Source organism: Drosophila albomicans, chromosome 3 (assembly GCF_009650485.2).
Source record: "Drosophila albomicans strain 15112-1751.03 chromosome 3, ASM965048v2, whole genome shotgun sequence".
Classification (NCBI taxonomy): Eukaryota; Metazoa; Arthropoda; class Insecta; order Diptera; family Drosophilidae; genus Drosophila; species Drosophila albomicans.
In genome coordinates this window covers 24,206,262-24,231,549 of record NC_047629.2, presented here as the reverse complement: position 1 = coordinate 24,231,549, position 25,288 = coordinate 24,206,262, and the positions used below count along the sequence as shown (strand labels likewise).

General features: G+C 37.8%; 4 protein-coding genes across 4 annotated transcripts; 3 read left to right on the top strand and 1 right to left on the bottom strand.

The window, feature by feature from the left end:
• Positions 1–790: 790 nt before the first annotated feature.
• LOC117569968 (cilia- and flagella-associated protein 43) lies at positions 791–6,648 on the top strand. Its single transcript, XM_034251345.2, has 8 exons — positions 791–908; positions 965–1,230; positions 1,290–2,880; positions 3,493–5,575; positions 5,628–5,771; positions 5,823–6,103; positions 6,162–6,323; positions 6,384–6,648. Exons 1-8 carry the CDS (start codon positions 886–888, stop codon positions 6,562–6,564), a joined length of 4,731 nt encoding a protein of 1,576 aa, XP_034107236.1. The 5' UTR covers positions 791–885; the 3' UTR covers positions 6,565–6,648.
• A 2,851-nt stretch (positions 6,649–9,499) lies between these two features.
• LOC117570498 (neuropeptide-like 2) lies at positions 9,500–10,049 on the top strand. The gene is made up of 3 exons (XM_034252194.2): positions 9,500–9,616; positions 9,688–9,801; positions 9,876–10,049. The coding sequence occupies exons 1-3, from the start codon at positions 9,572–9,574 to the stop codon at positions 10,011–10,013; spliced, it is 297 nt and encodes a 98-aa protein (XP_034108085.1). The 5' UTR covers positions 9,500–9,571; the 3' UTR covers positions 10,014–10,049.
• A 24-nt stretch (positions 10,050–10,073) lies between these two features.
• On the bottom strand, positions 10,074–11,132 carry LOC117566538 (zinc finger TRAF-type-containing protein 1 homolog). The gene has a single exon (XM_034246079.1). It carries the CDS (start codon positions 11,130–11,132, stop codon positions 10,074–10,076), a length of 1,059 nt encoding a protein of 352 aa, XP_034101970.1.
• Positions 11,133–24,611: 13,479 nt separating this feature from the next.
• Positions 24,612–25,072, top strand: LOC127565653 (uncharacterized). The gene is made up of 2 exons (XM_052005185.1): positions 24,612–24,806; positions 24,874–25,072. Exons 1-2 carry the CDS (start codon positions 24,618–24,620, stop codon positions 25,012–25,014), a joined length of 330 nt encoding a protein of 109 aa, XP_051861145.1. The 5' UTR covers positions 24,612–24,617; the 3' UTR covers positions 25,015–25,072.
• The last annotated feature ends 216 nt before the right edge of the window (positions 25,073–25,288 follow it).

Genomic DNA, 25,288 nt, shown 5'->3' with positions numbered 1-25,288 from the left:
GGCCCACAAAGAAATTAACTAACACCACAGCTGGACAAAGGCCAAACGAGCAGACATTAACAATAACATTTTAACGTTAGAAATAAAAATAAGAAAAGCCATCAATTTTTAAGTAGCAAAGAATGAAAATGAAAATGGCAAACAACGGCCTTTTATAGTCGTGAGCGGATGATATGATTGCGTGTGGTTCTTCATGACATTTTAAGTTGTGGCCTGGGAAATTCGATTGACCGCAAGACGCCAATTAACATCCACGATTGATCTTGAAATTAAGCAAAAAATTCAGATTCAAAGAACACTATGGGTTAAACAAATTTAATATTAAATTTTATTTAAATATGTAAATAATAAGTAAATCAAGTAATCTTTTCATTACATTTTTTAGTTGTAGTCTTTTTTTTATTTTTTGAAAAAAGAGTTCTGAAAACTCTTGGCTACCAGATTGAATAACAATTTGTAATATTATATTATTATTATTATTAATATTTAATTTTGTGATACTTATATTTACATATATAATTTATAAATTTTTAAATGTTGCAGCTAAAGCAATCAAAAAATTTCAAGTTGTTTATGCTCAATTTAATTTATCGACTTATCTCTGTTGTAAGTTTGCTCTTCAATGCTTGAATCAATTATAATTTATATAATATTTAATGTAATTTCGTATATTGTAAAACATATGAATCAAAAAAGTATTTCTCACATTTAAAACACTTTGCTTCCAACGTAAACTTTGCTTCCCATGACAACCAAGTCTCTCCATAGCAACCAGAGAACTTTGTTAATAAACCTGAAACGAAATAAAACATTACGTGTACAACTCAGTACTGAAAGGAAAATACAAATAAAATAACTGAATAATATACGAAAACAGACAACAAAATGAATATTAGCTCAACAATTTGGTAATCTTTACAATCTATATTTAATGCACTCGACATTACATTATTTTATTATGCAGTTGGTGCAACATCTACCACAGCAACAGCATACAAAATGTTGGGCCAAATGTGCTCGCTTTGCGTCAGGCCAATTTGCTCAAATTTATGCAGATGACAACGGGAGCTGTGAGCTATTTTAGAGCTGAAACTGTTGCAAATGGTCTCAATATTCATAACTTTGCTGGCCACAATCGTTTTCCGCTTTTTGCTTTTGATGAGACCGTCTTATGTCCGCGTATTTTTATTTACAAATATCCAGAGATGACCAGATTTGCCACACTGCCAAGTAAGTATAAATTATTGTCGATTAGCCTGCATATTAAAATACTGACTTCTCTCTTTCAGCGAGCACGCTCACTTTCACAGCATTGAAATTTTCCGAGCTTGATTTGCTAATTGCCGTTGGTGGATATCCAAGCTATCCGATTTGCGTGTTCAATTTCCGCACAAATACCAAAATTCTAGAGCATCCGACTAATATAATTACTCGAACTTTCACCATAGCACTGAGCAGTAGCAATTCGCCGAGTATTGTGCAATATAACAGGGAAAATATGGTAATCTATTGCTATGAAATGTGCTTCATCGAAAAAGATGCGTATCTGCATCAGGTGTCCGAAGTGGAAATGGGCAAGAAATACGTAAAGTCCGCCGATCATTGCATGTGCTTCAGCGAGGATTCTGGTCTTTATGTGGTCAACGATTATGGCGAATTCTCACAGATTGACATTGCCTGCTTTGCTATTAAGTCACGCTGGAGTCCCATGCTCCTAAGTGAATATGGCAGAGAGATGGTAACTCGTGCCCACAGTGTTGTGGCACACAAAATGGGATTTCTCATAGCGAACAACTCGACGGCATTCTACATTAAGAAGAAGGCTGGCAACTTTGCTGTGGAATGGACCATCGAACAGGGAATGAACAAAGTCGATATGTTCATCAGCAATCATAATGGCGAACTCTATGCATCACGAGAGTTTGGAAATATTTCCCAGGTTGCCATCGAGGAGAGTCTCGGCAAGCTTCAGAAAGTGGTCAACAGTGGCAAACCGATTCTAGCATTCCGCACACTCAACTGCTTCAAGGAGGAAGTCGTTGTGGTCTTGCACAATGATGGCGTCGCCATGATGGATTTAGCGTATGGCAAAACACTCTCTGAAGTGGAGATTAACTTGGCCTGCAGCTTGTGCAGTCATCGCATGCAGGCTTTTGTGGTTGTGGGCACAGTCGATGGCTATCTAATGCTCATTAACTACGAGAAGCCTTCGGTGGCGAACATCGTCTTTGAGCTGGAGTGCGACACAGCAGCTGTGTTTTCCATAGCGTATCATGACAACTGTATCGTATTCCAGGATCAGGCCAAAGGCTTTCATGTCGTTAACGTCGAGTATCGTCCTATTAAAATGACCTATTACTTTGCCGTCAAGGATGAGCAGCTGCTGCGCGAAGTCTTTGTTCATAGCTTTCTCTTGGTTGAGGGTCCTCGATTACTGGTCATGATTGCACGTGATAAAACTCTCAAAGCACCAGCGTATGCTGAGGAGATGTGGATCTACAATTGGACCAAGGACAGACGTTTGCACAGACGTGAATTACCATTGCCCAATCAGTATGTCTCATTCTTTGTCCAGGCTCCGATGGGTCGCTGGGTGACCGTTGAGATTATTGCTGCCGTTAAGGATAGTCCTATTGTGGATCAGTTTGTGCTGAACGAGGCTAGCGAATTACAGTGGGTGTCATCGATAAAAACTTCGCATTATGGCCACATCACTGGCGTTGGACTTACCAAGCATCTGACCACCTGGAGTGTCGATGGCATCATGGTGCATTTCCGACAGCATAAGCGTTCCAAGAAGCCGTACATGATCTCGCGCTTTGTCACGATCTTTTTTGCACCCGAATGCCTGCTGCGCGCCAGAGAATGCTACAACTCCAAGTAAGTTAGATGTGTATGTACAGTATAACATAATGGTACAACTATGTATGTCTAACAGTATACAAATGTAATTGAATAAGAATTTAGCAGCATTAACTGTATAGCAACTCATAGATAGAATTACAGTATAACATAATCACAATACAATAGTATAACAGTAGAAAAATGGCAGTAGTAAAAATAATAGTGTAGCAGCGTAGCAGTATAAAATTATGAGAATATAACAGTTTTACTATTTATCAGCAGTTCTAAATTATAACAGAAAAACAGCATTACATTATAACAGTAGCAGTATAAAAGTATAACAGTATAATAATATAACAGTTAACCACAAATATCACTATATCTGACGTCTAACGTTATACGGTGTCATCCAGCTAGAAGTAGGTCATTCTTATCAGATAAGAGCTACAAACATAACATAAAATAGTCGGGTTTCTGACTGTCTGAAATTCACTTTTTCCTACCCCTAAGTTCTAGCTTGCTATTTATCGAATAATCCAACAAATTATTATTAATTTATTTTATTCTATTATTATTAAAGTAAATGCAATAGAAACTTCAAATATAAATGTGTCATATTCATTGAATTTTAACATTCATTTTCCACAGATACCTGATTGTGTTGAATGCCGAAAATGTACTGTGGGTGGCTCGTTTGCCATCGCTAGCAGACAACGCGCGAGAGAACGAGGAATTGCCAGTGCCCCCGAAATATATTGTGCAGCAAACGCGCATGGTGTCGGCTCCGTTTGTGCCACTTTCTGTGAAGCTAGAGGTGAAGGAGCAATACTCACCGGCAGATATCTTGAAACGCGAGAAAATTATGCACATGATACAGGACTTTGCAGCCAAGGTGACGGCATTAATTAATTACGACATCTCTGTGACAGGCAAGACTAAAGGGGTCTTTAAGAAATTTTGCTATCACTACAAATGGCTGGAGGCGCTGACAGATGAGGCGCATAAGTTGTGCGCCTTGGAACGCGAATCATTGATGCGAGCTATCGAGGATCAATCACGCATACGTGATTGGATAATGCGACTGGTGACCCGAGATGCCATCAACATCAACTACAAAGTGCGATCCATTAGTGCCGAGGCGAACTTCGAGAGTTTCTCGCTAGTACGCAAACCAAATATGTTAGTCTTCGATAAGTATCGTTTCTATGATCTTGAAGATCATATGCGTTTCTCCGCATTATCCACGGACGGGAGGGAATCGGAGAGAACAACTCACATGGGCAGTATTGCTGAGATTAAACCTGATGAGTCAAAGAATGAACTGAAGCAATATGTCGTGGAAGGAACGAGTGTCTATGAGCACATAATGGCGCCACAATTTCAACTGCAAACCAAGAGCACAGTTACCTCCAATCAGATTTTCAATGACAATTGCAAGTTTAACTACTATCTGGCTGATCCACTGAAGCAGGAGTTCAACAAGCAGTTTCACGAAGCGCAGCAGCTTAAGCGCGAGACCATCGACAATGTGCTCAACACCAATGGAGTGCTCACCAAGATCTATGACAATATGAATATTATGCTGCGTCTTTTGCACATGGAAACGTTTCAGGCGCCTGCTTTGACAGCGCCTTCGCTGGCTAAGGATGAGGTTATCAAATACATTATGGAGGTGGATGATTCGGAGATCAAGGCCATCAATCGTAGGAGACGTAAGACCATTGATACGGGTGGCAAACGAGGTCGTTTGTTGCTCTGGTCTGCGGAGTTCTGGGCGCGTGCGCTCATTGTGATGATGGATGGCGTTATTGAGAAATTGTGGGAGGAGGAGATCAAGAAGGACATTCCCATACCAGAGTTTGTTTTCAAGAAGCAGCCGCATGAATATTCGCTGGAGGATCAGAAGATCTATCGTGCTTACGAGGAGGCGGTGTATCAACTCGAGGCAGATCGTCGCAAGTATTTGGGCATTTTGCATGATAACGAGGGAAAAACGCTGCAATTGAAGACAAAGCATATTCTTAAGCTAAATCAGCGTGTTGCTGAGTTGATGCTAATGAAACTCAAGTACGATTTCGCCTTGACCCAGAATCTTGTGAGAATGCTTAATTTGAAGACCATCAATCATGTGCGCGATAAGCTGCGCGAGAAAATCAAAAGCTATCGCAACAATTACAACAAACTCAACGATTACATCAAGAGGTACACTTATCTGCTAGAGTTTTGGGAAGCTACATTGACGGATGTGCGGGGTCGACTGGAGGCTCAACAGGTCAGAGATCGTGCCTTAGAGCGACAATTTCGAGGTAATTATCTCAACACTGTGCCACATGCCTCACATGAGATGACAAAGCTCTTCAAGAAGCGACCCAAACTGTCGAATAAGCTCTTTAGCACATCGCTGATCTGCAGCGAAGTAGCGCACAAGCTAAGTCCCAAGCAAATCAATCGAAATGCTTTTCCCATGCCTAAGGAAATCAATGATTTCCTCGCCTTGGTCGCTGAGAACGATGGACCCAAAAATTGTCCACCTCAGGTGGATGCCAAGTCCTGGGAAGCCTTTGTCAAGCTGCGTCGCCAGAAGATTGAAAGCGAATTGCGACTGAAAGGTGTTGGCTATCAGCTGATCGATAGTCAGAGCTATATCAACAGTCTCACCAACGACATCGTAAGCTTGAAAGAATCACAGGCTCAGACGAAAAAGCAAATCGATGATACCATACAGCAATATGTAAGTGAATCTTAATATAGTTCGAATTTATTTTTAAATTTGACATTTGCAGCTCGAAGCCATGCGGAACATGACTTTGCAGTTAACTTTGACACTGGGTCAGGTAGAGGTCAATGTCAGGGGCAACACAAAATCGCTTACAAACTGCGTGCTCATGCACGTGGATGACATCAATGATGTGAACAGCATGATAAAGGTCAGTAGAACATTTCCTGTTTTTCAGTTTCATACATTATATTTTCTACAGGATGCTGGCATGAAGAAAATCAAGGCTATGCAACGCGTGGCTGTCTTCAGGCGTCAGGTGATCTTCAAGGAGTGGGAGCATAAGCTCTACAAAGCCAACATCGCATATCTCAAGTACATGCTGGAAGCCATTGAGAAGTGCAAAGTGACTATAGATTTTCTCAACATTTTACGCAACTGGGAAAAAGTCAAAGCAGATCGTCAGAAATATATGGTTGCTGGGGCCATCGAACGCATTATGGAGCAAAAGATTGCTGTATTTCGTAAACAAATCGAGCGCGTGTAAGTTGATCAACAAATTACATCAGCCAATTGTATTAATGGGTTTGTTTTTTTGTAGCAACATCAAAATCGATAGCGTCAAGGAGAAAACACTAGAAATCAAACGCCGCAATCATGTGATCAATGCCAAAATCGAACGTCTCAAAATTGATGTTGCTTTTCAAAACTCGCAACGCGATATTATGATGGAGCAGCGTCGTGATCGCGAGCAACGCGAACGGTAAGCTGGATATCATATTGAATAATATCTGATAAATAAAACACATACATTTTTCCACAGCATGGAACAGATTAAAACCCATCGCCAGCTATTGGATAATGTGCGTAAGCATTATGCTCATGTTTTGGAACTGCAAACCATCTTGGAACTATTGCGACTACGCACATATCCCACCTTGGGTCCTCCTTTGCCTCAGTGCCATCCTCCTGTGCCGGAATATATAGTTAATTCTGTGCCGTAGATATATTAGCTTTAACTACTCTGTGTTAATATCGTATTTAACTTAATATGCTCATGTAATGTGAATAAAACTTTGCTGACCAATTTTCTGTATACTGCTTAGATGAGCTCAGATATCAGTGACGACTTTATTAATGATACATAATTTCATAAAATTAATTTAGATACTTTTTAGTTTTACTATTTCTGAACTATTTCAATTAATATGTTCATATAGTTTTGATACTTTGTTCGTTTAAATGTGCGCAGATCTCAAATAATTGCCATTGGCAAATTAAATTTTTTTGAATTTCTGTAGATTTTACATTTCTACATAATAGAGAATAATCCTTTTATCATCTCTATGTCATAGTATTGTACATATTCACTACTCTGCCTTTTTTCTATTTTAATTTTGAAATCAATATGCTTAATTAATTTGGCCTTCGCATTCTAATACTAATATTAATTTAATGCCGGTCAAATTTCCTGTTTATGTTGCATAAGTGTACACAGATCTTTATTGCTACATTGATAATTTATATCATCGTAAAATTTGCATTCCCTTTCGTAGTTTAAACAATATCTTTATATAGTCCGAATAAATCGTTGCTAGACAATTTCCTTTTGGTTTACTTAACGGGCACAGAACTGAAACGTCACTTATTATAATTTATTGAAATTGATTTGGCTAGTTTTAAAATAACATCACATAACCATCAAAGCGCACTTCTTTCTTTAATATTTAAGCAGTTTATTTGGTGGCGTGAAAGTTGTTTAAGAACCCACGCAGTTTGTCGGCAACTTTTCGTTGGCGAACAAAGAGCAATTGATTTTCAGCACCTTCAAACTTTAATTAGCCAGACAGACTGAGCCGAGGACAGACATCTTCACTTGGCAGTTGGAGGCTGGTGGCAAGTTTACGATGCTGGACAAAATTGCAATTAAATATTTTCATTGTGGCAAGTGAAAATTTATTAGTGGTTCTTCGTTCGTTGTACGAAGGATGTTGAACCGTTGTACTGGCATTTTACACTTACTCCCTTAAAGCCTCCCTCTACTATAGATCTACGAGAGTATTTGTGGTTTTGCAGTTTGCAGAAATTTTGTGTTATTATTCTGGTTCTGGCTGCTGTCTGCGTTGCCACTTAATTCTATTTTGTTTGTGTCTGAGTAAATGACTATCGAGGCGTAAAGTCATTGTCTGTCTGTCTGGCTGCTTGTGTCTGTTAGAATCGCTGTTAATTTCGCTGCTCTTCGCTGTCGAGTGGCAAATAAACTTTGCAGGCAACTGAAGCCAATAAGTGAGCAGCCGTCGCTTCATTTTTGCCACACGCACAACTTTACATGAAATTGTTTTAATGGATTGCACTTGAAACTAAGCGTTGAAAAGCAACAACAAAAACAGATGTCTGTCTGGCATTATGAAGTATCACGATGAATATGAGATACTTTATATTTTACCAATAAATTGCATTGTCTACAGATATTATTTTGCGTACGATTTAGTATTTCTAATCCTTGAATATCATGATCACCGAGTATTGAGTAATAAGTTTGGATAAAGCCGTCACAAATATTCCACGCATTTTCTTTGTTGGAGCAAAAATTTCCATTAGTCTCCCTACAATTTGCGCTGTGTTGTCCAGACACATAAATAACATTAATAGGCCCAAAGAGCTTAAATGGCTGATATGAATACAACAAATTACAGTGTCTGTTTGTCAAACACAAACACACACCAGCCAGCCAGACACTCGATAATGAGGCTGAAAAGTGCATTATCAGCATTCGTACATATTTATTTGTATACTTATGTAAATGTTAAACTGTAGTTTCTCTCTATACGCATGCTGTGTGTCAATACTCGATTCATGTTAATCGCACTATCAAAGAGAAATAACAGATTGCCTTGCGAATGAACTTGATCCGTGACTAGGCAAGAAATAGCCAAATCCATACATTATTAAACACAGTTATTAATAGAAAGTTTTGAATGGAAAATATTCAAGAATTTTATTAATTATAGAAATTTTTAATACATCACTTCAGGATGTCGCTCCCCCTTTATCAAAATATTTTATAGTATGGAATTTTTATATACTTGATGGCTCACGATCACGTGAAGAATACTTGCACATGCTCATAAAAGTTGTACTTGAAATCATTAAGTAAATAGGCCACCTTATCATTAGAATGAGCACACTAACAAATTTCGACACGTGCCGTTCATTTACTTAGCCTTGCTTGGAAATAATATATTATCATTATTGATATTAATAATAATATTATAAAGTTTCATAGGATATGAAGTAATAAAAACTCTCATATTAAATATTCTTTTAATATCCTCGCTTGCTTATTTTTTGTTGCTGAGTTAAGAATTCCAACCAACCTGCTTCCTTATTCTCATTAGCTATAAAATGCATTTTGTAGAATGCAAACTATGATATACCTCGCAGTCTTAATAATAATCCTCAATAATAGAAATATGTACTATTATTGACGACTATTATTAAGAGCGTATCTTGCAATAAACATAAATTTTCTAATTTTAAAACAGTATTATTAATACTGATATTACTTTTTCAATATATGATTAAATTGATCATTAATTAAACAAATTTGTGAAATTATTTTACGAAATTTACGAACTTTTAATTTAATTAAATGTTGAAACACAAACAGTATATGTAAATATTTATCTTCCGCTGTACTTGATATGTTAAAGCAACTATTTTTTTTCTTCTTTATAGAACTGTTCATCATATTTCACAGTCGAAGCATCCGGCACATGGTCAAGCGCAGCTGATAAGGTTTCAACACTAGTCCAGACACGATAGTGAGTAAGACTCGTGCATAGATGCGATTGGCAGCTGCACGAAAGCCGATTTCAATTTCAAATTCAAATCCAAAAACAAATAGAAACTGAACGACGCAATACGAGGTTTCGTAGCAAGTTCATCGTGAGCGTTTCAATCAGTACTCAACTCTGTGTTCAACTGTGTAGAGCTAAAAACTAAATTAAAATGGCCAAGATCGCTGTTGTTTTCCTGCTGTTCGCCATCGTTGCTGTAAGTGTTACAATAAATTCAATACCAAGTGTTGTTCAACGTTGACTTACGCGTATCCCATATCCTTACAGGTCTGCAACGGTGCTCGTGTTCCCCGTGAGGAACCCCAACCTCCACAGGTTGGAATTGACTTCAAGCCAGTCGTTGAGCAGTTCCAGAAGCTGGCCAGCGATAAGAACGTGGAGGTAAGCATTAACTACCACAGAACTGATCAGTAATATAAATACTATATATATGCATACATTCATTTCATTCACAGGGTCTGAAGGCTGAGATCGCCAAGGTCGGCGAGAATTTGCAGAAGACCGGCTCTGAGGCGTGGGCGAAACTGCTGGCTTTCGGCAAGGATCTGGAAGAGGTTGTCAAGAAGAATCTGCCTGAGGCACCAAAGGCTTAAACGATTATACAAATAAATGAGTTTTAACTAGCAAAACGTAATATGGTTAAATCGAACTTTTCAGTGCAACAGCATCCAAATGCGCAGCTTGATACATGGCATGGCCAAGAGACGATAAATCGCCTTTGGGCAAGACACAGCCACCTGCCAAAAATCACTCTTGTCTCCGGCCGCATTAAATTCGCTCTCTTTCAAATCATACAGCACATCGTTCAGCTGCTTGTTGCGCGCAAACAGCACTGGCAAAGTGACAAAATACTTCACAAGCAATGTATTATGCGGTGTGGTTAGTAATTTTAGGCTATAGCTGAGGCAATGATTATCTTCGGTTTCAGTGTTCATGCTCATCCGGCTGCGCACTGCCCAAGTGTTTTCGAACACATAAATCGTCGACGAATGAAATTTCCATTCGGTGCTATTGGTTGCTGGCGTTTGTGGCCAACGCAGCTCTAAATCTTCGAAGACCATGCGCACAGCCCTCAAGCTCTTGTAGCAGAGGTGCAATGATCGTGTATCGAATTGCTCTCGTTCGTCCACCGCTTGAAGTGCACTCAAGATCTGATCACTGCTCATGTTCAGATACTTGCACTTATCTTTGTGTTCGGCCTCATCCTCATGACAACGTTCCCATGTGCAGCCCAAGCTACGAAACTGACATTGAACCACACGTTTTCGACACTCGTTTTTCATATGATTCTCCCGCGATTTGTAGTCCATTCGTTCCTCACAGTCGGGACATTCGATAGGCAACTCCCACAGCATTTGTCCAACGACCAAATTCTGTGTTATCTCAGCCCAGCTTATCGGCGTGCGACAGTGCGGACAAATGGCCGATCGACGCGTTGTGGCCGCCAGAGCCATCAATCGTGTGGCACAATCCTCGCACAAAATGTGCCCCCAGGCACACTGAAAACTCTCATCCGGATGCGGCAGCTCCAAGCACACGACGCATTGCATCACGTTGCGCAATCGCTCGCCTAGCTCAAGCTCTTTAGACGCTCGCAATGCATCTCCATCTCCATCTGTATCTGCAGAGTCAGCTTGATCTTGCACTTCCCCTTCATTGTCGAGACGAGGCCTCTTTGCGGGCATTGGAGATTCTTCTTCCAAGTCGGACATATTTCTTTTGCTGTTTGTATTCTGCTGTTGTGGATAGCTTTTATTAAAAGTACTTTACTTTTTTGGGTATGTATTTTCGAAATGTATTTGTTGTTGCTTATGTTGATTATTTAGTTGCTCACAGTGTGAGTTGTGGCAGCCTTTTGATTAAATAATCCCACCTTAAAGCAGTGCCTACTGCTCGCAAAAAGTCAAGATCTGTTTTTGTAGACTACTTTTCAAAAATTTTAACTTATACAACATACTTATGCCTATGCTCTGAATAATATACATATTATTATATTAATATATAATTGTCATGTGTTCAATTATAAATGAATAGAAGAAGTTATTTTATTTCTAACTTAATAAAATTCCTTAACGAATATTACTATAAATTTGTATTTTAAACTATTAATATTTTTAAAGACAATTTAAATCAACGAAAAAGAAAATAAAAACTGAAGCAAATACACTCGCTCAATTTGAAAATCTAAAAGTACCACTACATCCAAATTTGTAAAGGCAAGAAATACTATATGCATAATATATTTAGTAATCAGTTACGCCCACAAAAAAAGTGGAAATCGCCAACTCATTTAATTGTACTTGATTTGAACACAAACTGTTATTCCTATATACAATCGTACATGTGCTCAGTAAAATAGTACATACAGTTTTAAAATACATAAGAAATACATTTTATGTACTCGAAATGAGTTCACTTGCGACAATTGAGTTCTGATAACCCCAACAGAATATAGGAAAAGCATATGGCTTTGCTTTTTATATATTTTAATGTGGGTATATGACCAAAATCTGTGACATAATCGAGTGAGCTGTGAAGGCCATTGATAAGGCTGGGCCGAACATAGCCGCACTTATGAGGCAATTAAATGTGGAAATGCCAAATCCCCTGAGTCGAAAGTCGACAAATAATTGTACAAAAGCTTTGAACTCGAACGAGACTTGAACTTGATAAATGACTAGAAATTCAAAAAAAAAAACAAATTTTATTTAGACAACGTTTTCTTTATACTCTTGTGATTTGCCAAAAAGCAAACAAATAAGTGCAAAATTACATGCACAAAAAAAAATAAGAAAAAACGCAGGCGACAGCTGTAAAATATTTGCCAGTTATTTTGCACACCTGTCTGCACAGCGAGCCAGGTAAAAAGCCATGGACAAAACATAAAAAATGTACAAATATTTGCCTCTCTCTCTCTCTCTCTCTCTCTCTGTGTATGTCAGTCTACACCTATGTGTGTGAATATGTGTGTGTAGGATCCATGTCATCCATTCGGTTCTGCTCCGCACGATTGCATAACATCAAAGTGGATTTTTGGTCTTCATTCAAGCGTATCGTTTTTCTTTAGCCAAAGCACAAAAAATGAGCTCAACAAAAATGCCAAAGCTCGTGTGTAGTTTAGACACAATTTCCAGCCATTGGAAAATTTCTTTTTCTTTTTTTCTATGCATTGTAAAATGTATAAATGTTTTGCTTTTCTCATCAACGTTCACACGTGTCGAGATAAATTCGAGAGATTGTTAATAAAAGCGTCACTTGCCAAACAAATTGTTCTCAATTAGCATTTGAGCATCCGAGAGCTCAAAAGCTGTTTATAATTTTGCAGATGCTTTCTTCTGTTGTCAAGTGTTCTCATTTTAGATGTGACAATTCTCTTTCTGCTGTTATTGTAAATGCACTTTGATTAGTTAAACAATTAATTATTAACAAATAAAACAAGTGCAACACTCGCCTTTGAAACAATGCTGAGATACTCTTGACTTGCATTGAAAGTCCATTAACTTGGCGAAGTTGTTAAAGAATCTAGTAGAAAAAACTATTTTTATAAATATATATTATTTTCTATTTTGAAACAACTTAGTAGTAATTTTAACAACTTTATAAATTTATTACTAAAGACATATTAAGAGTAGATATATTTGAATTCCTAAACAAAACTTTGCAGTTGCTCGTTTGCATTGCTTTGACGCTCAGTTGCATGTCAAGGTAATTTCAGCAATTGAATATTTAAAATTTGCACTCAAAGCAAGGTAAATAAAAGCAGTGCAAATAAAAGGATATAGTACGTTTGTATAGAGACTACAAAATAAATCACACAAACAACGTCAAATATACGCAATGCTTTTTCAGCCTTTTCAACTGTGTCTGCTTGTCAATCGTCTGTACAACATATCGTATTTAATTAAAAATTTAATAAATATTGCGACAAAACACAAAAGCGCAGGACATAGACGAGCAGCGTAACCCAATTTAACATTGCATTAACAAAAAACCCAAAGCAAAACAAAAAAAAAACCTAACAACAACCAACATTGGAAACAATATGGGCAGACTCCACACATTCCATATCTACAATGTATATAGGAGTCTATGGGTCTATGGATGTATGCATGCATTGTAATGCTAATTTAAATAACGATAAGCTTAACAACAATAACAATAACAACATCAACAGCAGCAGCAACAACAACAATAGCCGCACACATGATGGCAGCGACAACAATGGCAACAATAATAGGAAAACAATTTGACATGCTGTGATTTCGCCAGCAACGTTGCTTTTTTAATACACTTTCAGAGCGAAAGTGTTATAAATTGTCAAAGCAAGTTATCTACGTTTATTACTTGCCTTAATTTTTATGTAATTAAATCAATTATTATTATTTTTCGCAATATCGACTGCTCAGAGTTGACATTGAATAATTATCCCATTAATTTGAACTTAATTTCTTTTATAAAGAATATTAAAATACATAATTCTACGAAGTACACAAGAAAAGTTCTGCCAAACTAATAAAATGACTCTCGGAGTAAGGGTGTAAAAGCAACGACTTTGACTGAGTTTGTTAATGTTGTTGCAGCCATTGTTGTTGTTGATTGTGTTGCCAGTGCTGCAGCATCCAGACAAAACTGTCAACGTCAACGCACAGCAACACTTACACATACACATAAACACACACGCAAAGAGCTGGCATATTAGCGCTGTGTGCAAAAACAAATAATAAAGCTACTTGCGCATGAAGAAGAAGGCACAAAAAAATAGTTTTGCATAGAGTTGGTCGTCGTTGTATTGTTGTTCTTATTGCAGTTGTCCTTATTGTTGACGATGTTGTTGTTGTTGTTGCTGCTGTCGATGTTGCTGTTTTTGTTGTTCTTGTGTGTTGCGTGAGCTTCTGCTTCGGCATAGAGCAGGCATTATCCTTTCTATCATTTGCCACATTTTCGCATAATGCGGCGTAAAATAGCATCATTGTTGATGTTCTTGTTGCTGTTACTGTTGCTGTTGCTGCAGTTGCGAACAATGAATACATTTGTAATGTTAATGGAATGCAGCGCCAACAGAAACAACATCCAGAACAACAACAACATGCAACGACATAAGCAACTACAATTTTGCAGCTGTTGTTGTTTGCATTGCGTTCCATTGCGTTGTGTTGTTTTGTGGCATTGTCATAAAAATAAACTCAAGCAAGCAAGCAAACGCCTTCAAGGCAATAAAGGGGCGCGTCAACAAAGGCTTTACTGTATTAACAATGTGTCACACTTGGATTTTCCTTATGTGTCAAATTAATTATTACATGCAGCACAAAATTAATTTGTTTTCAATTAAAGTACGCTTAATTTTGGTAGGGGCATTTTTTCTTTAAATACGAGTGATTACATTTAGTTCTCTATAAATCATCACAGCGTCCAACACAGAGAAGACATTAGACCAAAATAAATGCAGCTATTTTAAATTTCTTAAATTTAAGGTATATAAAGTTTCATTATTATAATTTTAAATCTATATTTATAAATTCTTGTAAAGTGGAAAATGGAGACAGTAAATTCTTAACTCCTATCAGCATTCAAGTCAAATTAATTCTTGAAAAATAAAGTGGGCAAAGTGATAATCGCTTTTCCGTCGTTTTGTCTTGAAAGGTATTTTAAAAATTGAGATTAGAAGATCTCAACGCAAGAATTTTGTCAGCATCCCAGTTTGTACACATTTAACCAAATTTATTAATACTAAATACATATCTTTAAAATAAATTCTTTTATCAGCATCCAAGTTTATATACATACATGAAATCCAATTTTTCAATACTAAATATTCTTAGCAAGGTAAAAATCACTTTTCTGTCGTTATACGTTCTACTTATCTAGTTCACACTTTAAACTACTGTCGTGAAATGCATGTCTGCTGTTTTGCATTGAAGCATAAAATGATGTACAATTTTTATTAGAAATATAAACAGCAAAAAACAAATGTAATACACCCACACGCACACACATACTTAGCAAATAGCACATAGATGTAGAGACGCACTATGGCAGCCGCAATAAAGAAATAAAAGGCTCAACAACAGCAGCAACAACATAAGCCTTTTGCTTTTGCTCGTCATCATCATTGTTGGCGTTGTTGTCGTTGTCGGCAACGGCAGCAACAAAAAGCACAAAAGCATTTGCATTGCAAATGCAACATAATGCACAACAACAACTACACACACACACACACACAACAAGAGAGACGCATTTGCTAGCACTTCCGAGCGTTTCCTGACAACCACAACAAACAACAAGAACAAGAACGCGAACAGCATTGGGTACAAAGTATTTGCAACGACAAGTATTTAAGTTTTCTATTTCTTTAGCATTTTATTATATATTCTTTCTCTTGTTGTTTTTGGTTTTTACATATATTTTCATGTGCGCAAGTAAGAAAAACAAAATCGTTTTGCAATACGTTAAAAGCGGCTTTTCTACTTCAACTCAAGAAATACCTATTGAATACATCTAAGAACTGCAAAATAAAATCTGAACAATTGAGAATATTTTGTGTATATTATTCTTTTATGTTGTTTTACTGCTGTGAGTAACTTTACCAAGACAAGAATAAGAAATTTTAAGAATTTTAGGAATATACAATGCATGCTAAATAACTAAAGCTGCATACAATTGCAGAAAGACAAATGGTTTGATTTGGCAAATAATTTAAAAATAAAATATAATATATAACGAATTAAAATGAATTACATAACTATACTAATAATATATACTAAATAAATATATGTATAATTAAAAATTCACAAAATTTAAGTATTAAAAGTATTTAAATATCTCCTAAATAACAAAAATATACCAAATTTTAACTTGACACCCCAATTTAAAAACACTTTTCCACATAATTTTGCCAAGCCCGCATAAATAAAATAAAACTTTCATTATAAATCACAGTTTGGATTAAGATAGATACAAGTATTTCTCTTAGTGAAAGAAGTGACAATTATTTCAAATTTTGCTCATTAAATGTGAGCCGAGTGCGCGCACTCATATTTGTCAAGTTTAAAGTACTTATTATCCGAGTGCGACTGCAAAAACAAAACAAAAACAACAACACCGCAAGAAGAAAAAAATGCACAAATGAACAAAAAGCGCACTCCCCAAAGAGACTGCAATGAACTTTTGATTTGAACAAAGTGCAACGCTCTGTGGTCGCCCTCAAACAACTTTAATGATGCTGCACACAGGCGTTGTTTTAATAGGGAAAAAGAAAGCAAAAAAAAAACTTTACGCGCTGCAAAAAAAAATGGATACTAAAAACCCCAGCACAGCCTTTTGTATGCGCGTAAAAAAAAATACTAAAGCCAAATGTATAAGTTAGTGTGTGTGTGAGCGAGTGAGTTGTGTAGTGTGGCGTAGTGTTATGTTGGAGCTTTGGAGCTGCGTGAATTAATGCAACATCACGGACGCGGACGCGGATGCGAACGCGACGGATACAGCGAATGAAGACCCACAGAACTGGTAACATCAAAAGCAACGCTTGCCATCAAGCAACGACGTCGTCGTCGAGTGTTCCAATTAAACTCAACACGTCAAACAACAGCGACGGTGGACGTTGGACATCATACGTCAAGTATTCGCCATGTTGGCTGCCATCGGTTTAGTTTGTGCTCTGTAGTGCAGTGTAGTGGTGTCTGGCTGCATCTAACGATATACTCGTTAGTCACGCGGTTAAATTTCATATGGCAACGCCCCAGACGAAGTCCGAAACGTTGCGCATCTTGTAGTTTTAAAGCTACACGGGCAACGAGCACTCCCAACCACCATTTCTATTCATCATGACTTTGTCTATTCAACGAGTACTTTTTTGTTTCGCCTTGCCTGTTTGCAAGTGTGTGGCATGTTTTGATGGCTTGTAACTGCTCATGCATATTCATGCAAAACGTCTGCAGAACAAACGAACCGCGCACTGACTGTCACTGCCAATGGCATTGGCATTGGACGTCAGACGACAAACGATAGACGACAGTCGACAGACGAAGGATGTTGCACACCGTTCTCTGTATGTGTGTTGGACAGTGTTTGGGCGGGGGGCACAACGACAGCAAATCAACACGGACGCGGTTGAGTGCCGCTGGAAAAACACAGCTCTACTCGCAAAGTCCTAAAGTCTTTGGGAGACTCAAAACAGTCTCAAAGCTTGTACTTCTGTTATATGCATATGAAGTGGCTGGCAAAAGGACGCTAACTAACTTTCTTGATAAGGCAAAACTTGCCGGTCTTGTGACTTTCGCCTTGTGTCTAGCCAAAGCAATCACTAGACGCTTCATAAAGGTGTGCAAAGTGAGTGTTAGCCTTGAAGCAATAGAAGCAAATGAAATGGCTTGATTGGAAGAAGCAACAAACTATAAACTTAACATTTAACAGAAGATGGAATTAATCTATACATATCTTCAAAATTATAATTCCTGCGAATTTTGTGTGCAACATTTAAAGCTCCGTTTGCTAGCCAGACTTCGTTGTCTTCAGCTCTTTGGCAGATTTTGCAGTGTCAGCCCAAAAGTATGCAATATTGTTTCTCAACTTTCACCCGACAGACAAAAGCAGTGCGAGTGAAAGCTTCAATAGTTTTGTTCGGGGGTAGCAACTGCAGACACTTTGCGTCCCCCAAAAAGTGCAACCAACTGCACTGTCATATCGCAATCGACGCACAAAACTATGCAATGCCCATTTGCCAAAGTTAGTGAAACGAGTTTTTTTGGGAGGAGAAGAGAGAGAAAAGGAGGGAGGACAAGATAGATAAAGCTACCATCGTTGCATGCTCAATGCTTGACTTTTACAAATTTAATTCAGCAAGTTATGACAAAGTTTTGTTAAAGTTTTCACGCTCCCGCATGTCCAACTGTCAACTAGCTGTCACCCGCTTTCGCTCTCCGCTTTCCACTTTCAACTGCTGTTCTCAATCTTTCGCTTGTACAGCCTCATCGCTTGGGCGCCTGAGCCGTTTGTGATACGCTGCTTAGCTCTGAGGATTTGCCAAGCCGTTTTCATGTTTGAATATTTGCAAATGCATTTGCTTTTCATGCGCAGATTTCAAAAACGACAACGAAAAAAGCGAAAGAATGAAAGAAAAACCTTTTTGTTGTAATGTAAATGCGGGGACGAACACACGCCGCTCACATTTCAAATGCGAGTTCAGGGGGGAGGCAAAATAAAATGCCTTAAAAGCTTCCGCCTTGCTTTACAAGCCGGCTTAGACGTCGTAACTCCGCCCCCGCCCCTTGTACCCACACACACATGACACCAGACAATCAATAACCATTGACAAGCCACAAACAACAACAGGCGCATTAGTTGCGCAAATCTGCCATCCCTAAAAGTATGCAAAGACTTTCTTTATAGCTTTCTCCAACTGCAAATCGACATCAACAGCGACGCGTCGTTGTCGTTTTTGATTTCGATTTCGTCTTCGTCTTCGCTTCGATTTGGCATTTTCATATGATTTGATTACGTTTTTCATTTCACCCGCTGCACTACGCTCAATTGTCAATTGAAATACAATATTTCTGCAGGCAAAATATATTTATTTATTTCTCTGATCCCAGACAGAACGAACGAGCGAGCGAGCGATTGAAGGACATGTCAAGTGTTTCCATCAGCATAAAATGCATATTTGTGACCGCATATTGGCTGGGCTTAAGCATTATTACACTCTTCAGACATACGATATACTTTTTGGAAGGTTTAAATTCTTAAAAAAAAATAAATCACATGCAAGCATATTAAAGTGAGGCGTCGAAGTCGGTTATCTGTCGGTTAAAGTGTCCAATGCCTCGATGGCTCGATTGTCTGCAGCCCGCATGTCAATCACTGAGATTGGAGTCCAAAACCCGAAGCCGTTTGATATCAAGACCCAGCGACGTCTATTGATAATGGGGCAAATGACGCGGGCTGCTGTTTGGTGGAGATGGTTGATGGTGGGGAGGATATGGATGAGGATGCTAAGCAGCTGCACGTGACTGCCAAAGTGATTGCGCTGGCAATACGAAACCCACAATCTACCCAATTCCAATTCTCGAATTCATATCAACAACACTCCATCCACCACCCCAACCTTCATTCACCACACACAGAGAAAACTTCAGTGTGTCTCTGTGGGCGTTTTGTCTGCATTCAGCGTGTGTTTTATCTTTATGGCTCAAATCACACACGATACAGTGAAGCGATTTGGCCCACCCCCAGGTAAAACTTTAGCACACTTAAAGTTGGCTCATTAGAGTTGAAGTGTTTTTCGAGATATGCTCGAATGTATCTATATACTCGTATAGTTGGCATGCAATACTCTATCTGCAGCTGCCCAATGCGTGCGTGCCAATCGCTTTTTATGAGCCCCCAAAAGGTGTTGAAAATTAGCTCAAGTTTAATGAAGTACTATAGTACTCTCTATATATGATATGAGGGTGGGTCAACACCCAACTCTCAGCACATAGTCTCGAGTCAGAGTCACTTCAACTGTCTACAATTGTCTGCATTCAAGCTCTGTATCTAATGCGTTAAGTAGCTGCTAACCCAACGCACCATGCGAACCACTTTTTGCCCCGACTTTTAAGTGGATAATGCATTTCCTGCACCAAGGAAGCAACACAAATACTTATACATACACACACAGAGAGACACACACACAAACGCCAAGCGAATGGCAGACAAACTCAAACGAGACTTTAGATGTGCAGAACTCCGCACAGCCGACAAAGTTTCACACTTTTCATTCTCTTTAAATTGAGGCACCAACTCAATATTATATTTCACAGAATAGGAAATTAAAGAAAAACTTTCAATGACCCAAAAAATTGTGTAGTAAGCATTGCATAAAAAGCTAAATCTTAATTTCTTCTCTTATTTTCACAAAAATATTAAGACAATGCAAACTCTAAATATTTAAATTCTTATTAAATTTGTCATCTCAAATTAAACAACATTTTTTTTCTTTTTAATATTTAACAAAATTTTTAAAGTAATATTTTATATAATTGAAAATTTTGGATATTATTTTATGTTTATTCATTTACAAATTTACAAAATTCAATTAAAAAAACATTGATTTGTTAACCTAATATTTTTGTAGTCATTTTCAATATTTACTTTTTTTTAATATAATATTATATAAGAAACTTTGTCTAGTATTGATTTTGTACATAAAATCATTAAACACGACATTAAAGGTACAATCTTTTTATTTATTTAATTTTTAATATTGATATTTTTGAGTAATGTTTATCTTTTGAATAATAAGTAAATTTGAGTTATAGGACTTTCTACACTCGACAATTCTCGATAATTGAATCATTCCCATAGTTTTACAAACATGACAAATGCTTGGATTATAATATTGCGTCGCCTGTGCAATGAATCCAATTCGCCTCGTTGCACATTCAGACAACAACAATGAACAACACTTCATTCATCGTCATCAGAGCGCATCTGTAGCCTCATCTGCTGGCTCTCCATCAGAGTTGCCGCTCTTGCCTTTGATCCCTCTCCTCTTCTTGCCACTCTGAGTGAATCGCCCGCTAGGTATGCTCTATAAAATTGTACTTAAAATGCCACAGCATGCCAAAGCTATACACGCCTGCTCATGTGCCACGCCCACTCTCGCAGAGAATGAAACATTTTGCAATCTGTTACTATTTTCCTTTTTTGGTGCCTGCCAAAGTCGAAGCTCAAGTTTAAGTCAGCTTCTGGTGCTGTTGTTGCTGCTATTGTTGTTGTTGTCTTTCAGCTCCGACTTTGGCTTTCGCTTTAGTTTCTGTTTGCTTTGCTTTTCACTTGACTTATAAGCTGCCATTTATTGCTGAGAGCCAGAGAGCGTGCAATGATGAAAACGAACTGTAGTGTGGCCAAATGGTTGGGCGAACGAAGAGGGGAAGAAGCAGGCTGCATTGGCCACGCCCACAATACGTTTGCAATTTCGCACGTACGTGAGGTAATTTTAAATTGTTTTGGGCAACTTTTTTCGTATCCTATTTGCCAGCCACGCCCACCCAAAAGGCATTTCAAAGAGCTTTTGCTTTTGCTTGGAGTATTGCAGTTCGTCTTTTGACTTTGACGCTCTGCACATCAACGAAAAAAATTGCAGAAAAAAGCAGCTGCAAGACTAAATGATACCCAGGAATCTTTATGCAGTACAATCGTGATTGTTCGACGAAGAGATACCCGCTACTCTCTGTGTTATAATACCAAAAAAGTGTAGTATGTATATATTTAAGCTATATTTAAAAATATACTGATTTTATATAGAGGAAAGTAATGGATTATACCAAAAGCAATGTTTCGTATTCAGATATGCTACTCTCTTAAAATTATATCATTACGAAATATATCAGATTATCACTTTATTTAAATTAAACCATGTAGAAAAAAATATACTTAATTGTCAGAGAAAACAATTCTATGTTACTTGTATTGTAAAAACATGAATAGCAAATATTTATACCGAACTATAATTAATTTATGTCTTTACTATTTTATAGTAAGCTAACTTTTTCTTAGCATAAAATACCCATTACTATTGTTGCTTTCTTTGCGCGGCATCTAAAGTATGCACTGCGCTTTGTTATTTCTTTGCTGTACGCGTTGTCAAGCAATGCGCTCAAATTAAGCGCAGCTGCTGGCAGAGACAAAGGCAACGGCAACGAGAGAAATACAGATGCACACACGCACAACCAAAGAGACAGCTGTTGATAGTTGCCGCTTTGTAGTCTGTCCCTCCAGCCATTTTCTTTAGCTATTGTCCTTGTCTTCGCTCTCGCTCTCACTGGCATCCTCGGAGTCCTCGTCGTCGTCGCCATCGTCTTCGCTGTTGATGTCCTCGTAGTCATCGTCGTCGTCGCTGTTACATCAGCTTGAAAATTAGTTGCTACTTATATGCTTCACTTAGTTTTTCTTAAGTAGCACGGATCAAGTAAATGCATGTGAGTATGTGTGGGTCCTTATCAGGTGCATGTGTGTGCTACTTAAAACTTGCACTGCCTGTGTTGGGGATTATTTTCTCTTCTTTAACTGCACATTTTCTACTTAAAAGAGTCTGTCAACGTGTCTCTCCCTAGCCCTCGGCCTCCTCCTTCTTCTGCTGCACTGTCTTTGGCTGGCTCGGTCTTGGGATTTGTGGCTATATGCAGTCAGGTTGACAGTAAGCAACTATTACAGTTAGCATGCTTTGGCTTTAAAAGATCTACACAAACAAACACACGCATGTGTATTCACGAGCTTGTTGGCATTGTTGAAGCTTTCACTGCTTGTGCGGCTCTAGCATTGTTCTAAGCACAAACGTAATGCGTATAAATAAAGCAAGCACACCGTAAATATATATTTTTTGTTTTATTCAATTGTTTAGAATGCATATTTGCATTCAAAGGAATGTGCATATATATACTATTTTACTTTATTTTCATTTTAACTGTCTGATAAACATTACTATTTCTGAGATATTTTCTTTATTTGTATTTATTTTCTCTTTTGTACGGATAAATATATACTTTTAAAAAACAATATATTTTACGTTTTGGCATTAACATTAATAAAATTTATTATTAGTTGTACAAATTCAGTCTATCAAAACCTCAAAAAAATCATTTTCATATGAATGATCAATTCAGTTAACCTAACCCTATTATTTATTATCATTTATTTATTTATTAAAGTAAGGAATGAGCACAATTCAATAGTATCACCTGACTCTCTTTTTAAATATATAAAGTTTAATAAAATAATTTGTATAAAGCAAATACCACTATTATTTCGCCACAACAAAACTACACATTGCGTATACGTAATATGTCTGCATGCCTAGAAAGTTGCATCTCTTTGTCTTGATAATGTCATTACGCAAATTATTCGAAATGCAATACTAGGCAAACAAATCAAAACGAAATTGGAGCAAACAAACGTGACAAATGTCTCAGCCGCCCAATCAGACTGTTATGCTGCTGCTGCTGCCTTCGGGGCTGCCAACTTGTTCCGCATATCCTTTTCCTTGGGCGCTGAGTGTGAGCGAGTCGCTTTGAGTTCATTAGTTTTGTGGCACGTCACACGTTACAATGTTTATTGAATTATATACAAAATAAACAGGAGACAAAGACAAACGCACAAACAGGACTCGCTGCAACTTCCTGTGGTTTATTAAGCATACGCACCGTGTTCCACTGCGCTGCGCCACTGTTGCCTTTTAAATGTAATTAAACTCGCGGTATGTCGACAATATTCTCAAACGTGCATTGCCTTTGTTTTACTGCATATTTGTTTGCATTATTTCGCATACAAGCCAACTTTGACTGTTTGTTTATTTGTTTGTTTGTTTGCATGCCCCTCAGCTCCGGATTCAGCACTTTTCTCACCTATCCTGGCGCCAAGTTAATCTAATTATGCAGCTGTATGAAAATAGTGTGCATCACTAATTGCATTAGCTAATGAATTCAAAAAGTATTTATTTAATAGTTATTCATTCATTATTATTGGCCAACATTCTCCGACTGTTACATTCCATTTACAAATTTTGGGCTTTCATTGCTTCGAAAGTCCGCATTTAATTGTAAATCGCATCAAAATATATGTTTGTATATATGTACGTATGTATATTTAAATACCTAACTAAATATTCTCAGCAATATTTTAATTGATTCATTTGCGCTATTTTGTGGCATTTAAATCAAACTCATTTCTGGTTGCCCACTATTTGGTATTGCAATTGACCCTATCATTTTGTCTGTCTGTCTGTCTGTCCGAGTGTGCGTGCGAATTTTATCTAATTTTAATGACTCCAATTTGGTCAAATAAATTTTTACTAATAATGCTAATAATATACGAATGATTGCTTTCGCTCATGTAACATTTCTTGCTTTATATTTTTGATACTTATTTACTCATAGACATTTCCATTTATTTTTTTAAATAATCATAATATTTCTCTCACTTTTATAGCTTCAATCTGGACTTTTAAATTCATTCGAGAGTGCTGCTTATTAGCTGTTGTACTGCATTTAAGGACAGCTGCACTTTAAGCTCTTAATAACTCAATTCTGTTTCCATTACCGATCACTTTACAATGCCATAATAACCACACACACATGCACACCCATTTATTACAAGTTAAAGACCACTCAAGTCTGGTTCAGGTCAAGAGAATCATTCACCATTCCAGATTCCCCGCCATTCATGTAATGACTTTGGTCAACAACTCATCAAGGATATGTCAGCGCTGTTGGTTCGCCTCCTGCCAACATCTTTGCCCCTCTTCCTCGCTCCTCTCTTGCTCGCTGGTTCACTCGCTCGCTCGCTTACTGCGGCTGCGGTTGGAGCTCAGCGGGCATACAAAAGCACTTAACTCGTTAGCGGTTAACGCTATATTGGTAAGCCAACAGACACGCGCACAATAATTAAACAACATACGACTTACATGACTTGTCAACACACAAGGCCAACACGGCAGCCGCCATTCATCGATTCACCGACTCATTCAGCCAACCAGTCAAAGAGTTAAGCACAACAGAGCCAAGGACTTCGCAGGTGTCCTTACCACAGCAACAGCAGCAGCATCTACTTGAGAGCAGCACCTGATTTGCAATTGATTGATTGATTGATGATTAAACGTTTGGTGGCTGCCACAAATCTTAGCTAAAGCGCCCTCAAGAACAGAGATTGCCCAGCCATTTGTTACGACTTTGCGCAACTTGTAGTTTCAATTAAGCGAAATTAATGCGATTAACTAAAACGCCTGGCAAACTCCAAAATTTCATTTGTTGTCTATTGTTGTCTGCCGCCTTTTGCCTACTGACACTTGATTAACGACCCAACAGAAAGGTGTTGGCTCACGGCCAAATACACAACAAAA

What these genes read in the sequence shown, in the direction of transcription:
- LOC117569968 (XM_034251345.2), top strand. Translation starts at nt 886, where the DNA reads ATGAATATTAGCTCAACAATTTG. An exon ending in AGAGAATGCTACAACTCCAA is followed by an intron (nt 2,881 to 3,492) that starts GTAAGTTAGATG and finishes CATTTTCCACAG; the next exon opens with ATACCTGATTGTGTTGAATG. An exon ending in ATGATACCATACAGCAATAT is followed by an intron (nt 5,576 to 5,627) that starts GTAAGTGAATCT and finishes TGACATTTGCAG; the next exon opens with CTCGAAGCCATGCGGAACAT.
- LOC117570498 (XM_034252194.2), top strand. Translation starts at nt 9,572, where the DNA reads ATGGCCAAGATCGCTGTTGTTTTCCTGCTGTTCGCCATCGTTGCT. An exon ending in TGCTGTTCGCCATCGTTGCT is followed by an intron (nt 9,617 to 9,687) that starts GTAAGTGTTACA and finishes ATATCCTTACAG; the next exon opens with GTCTGCAACGGTGCTCGTGT. An exon ending in CCAGCGATAAGAACGTGGAG is followed by an intron (nt 9,802 to 9,875) that starts GTAAGCATTAAC and finishes TTTCATTCACAG; the next exon opens with GGTCTGAAGGCTGAGATCGC.
- LOC117566538 (XM_034246079.1), bottom strand. Translation starts at nt 11,132, where the DNA reads ATGTCCGACTTGGAAGAAGAATCTCCAATGCCCGCAAAGAGGCCTCGT.
- LOC127565653 (XM_052005185.1), top strand. Translation starts at nt 24,618, where the DNA reads ATGACTTTGGTCAACAACTCATCAAGGATATGTCAGCGCTGTTGGTTC. An exon ending in TAGCGGTTAACGCTATATTG is followed by an intron (nt 24,807 to 24,873) that starts GTAAGCCAACAG and finishes TCAACACACAAG; the next exon opens with GCCAACACGGCAGCCGCCAT.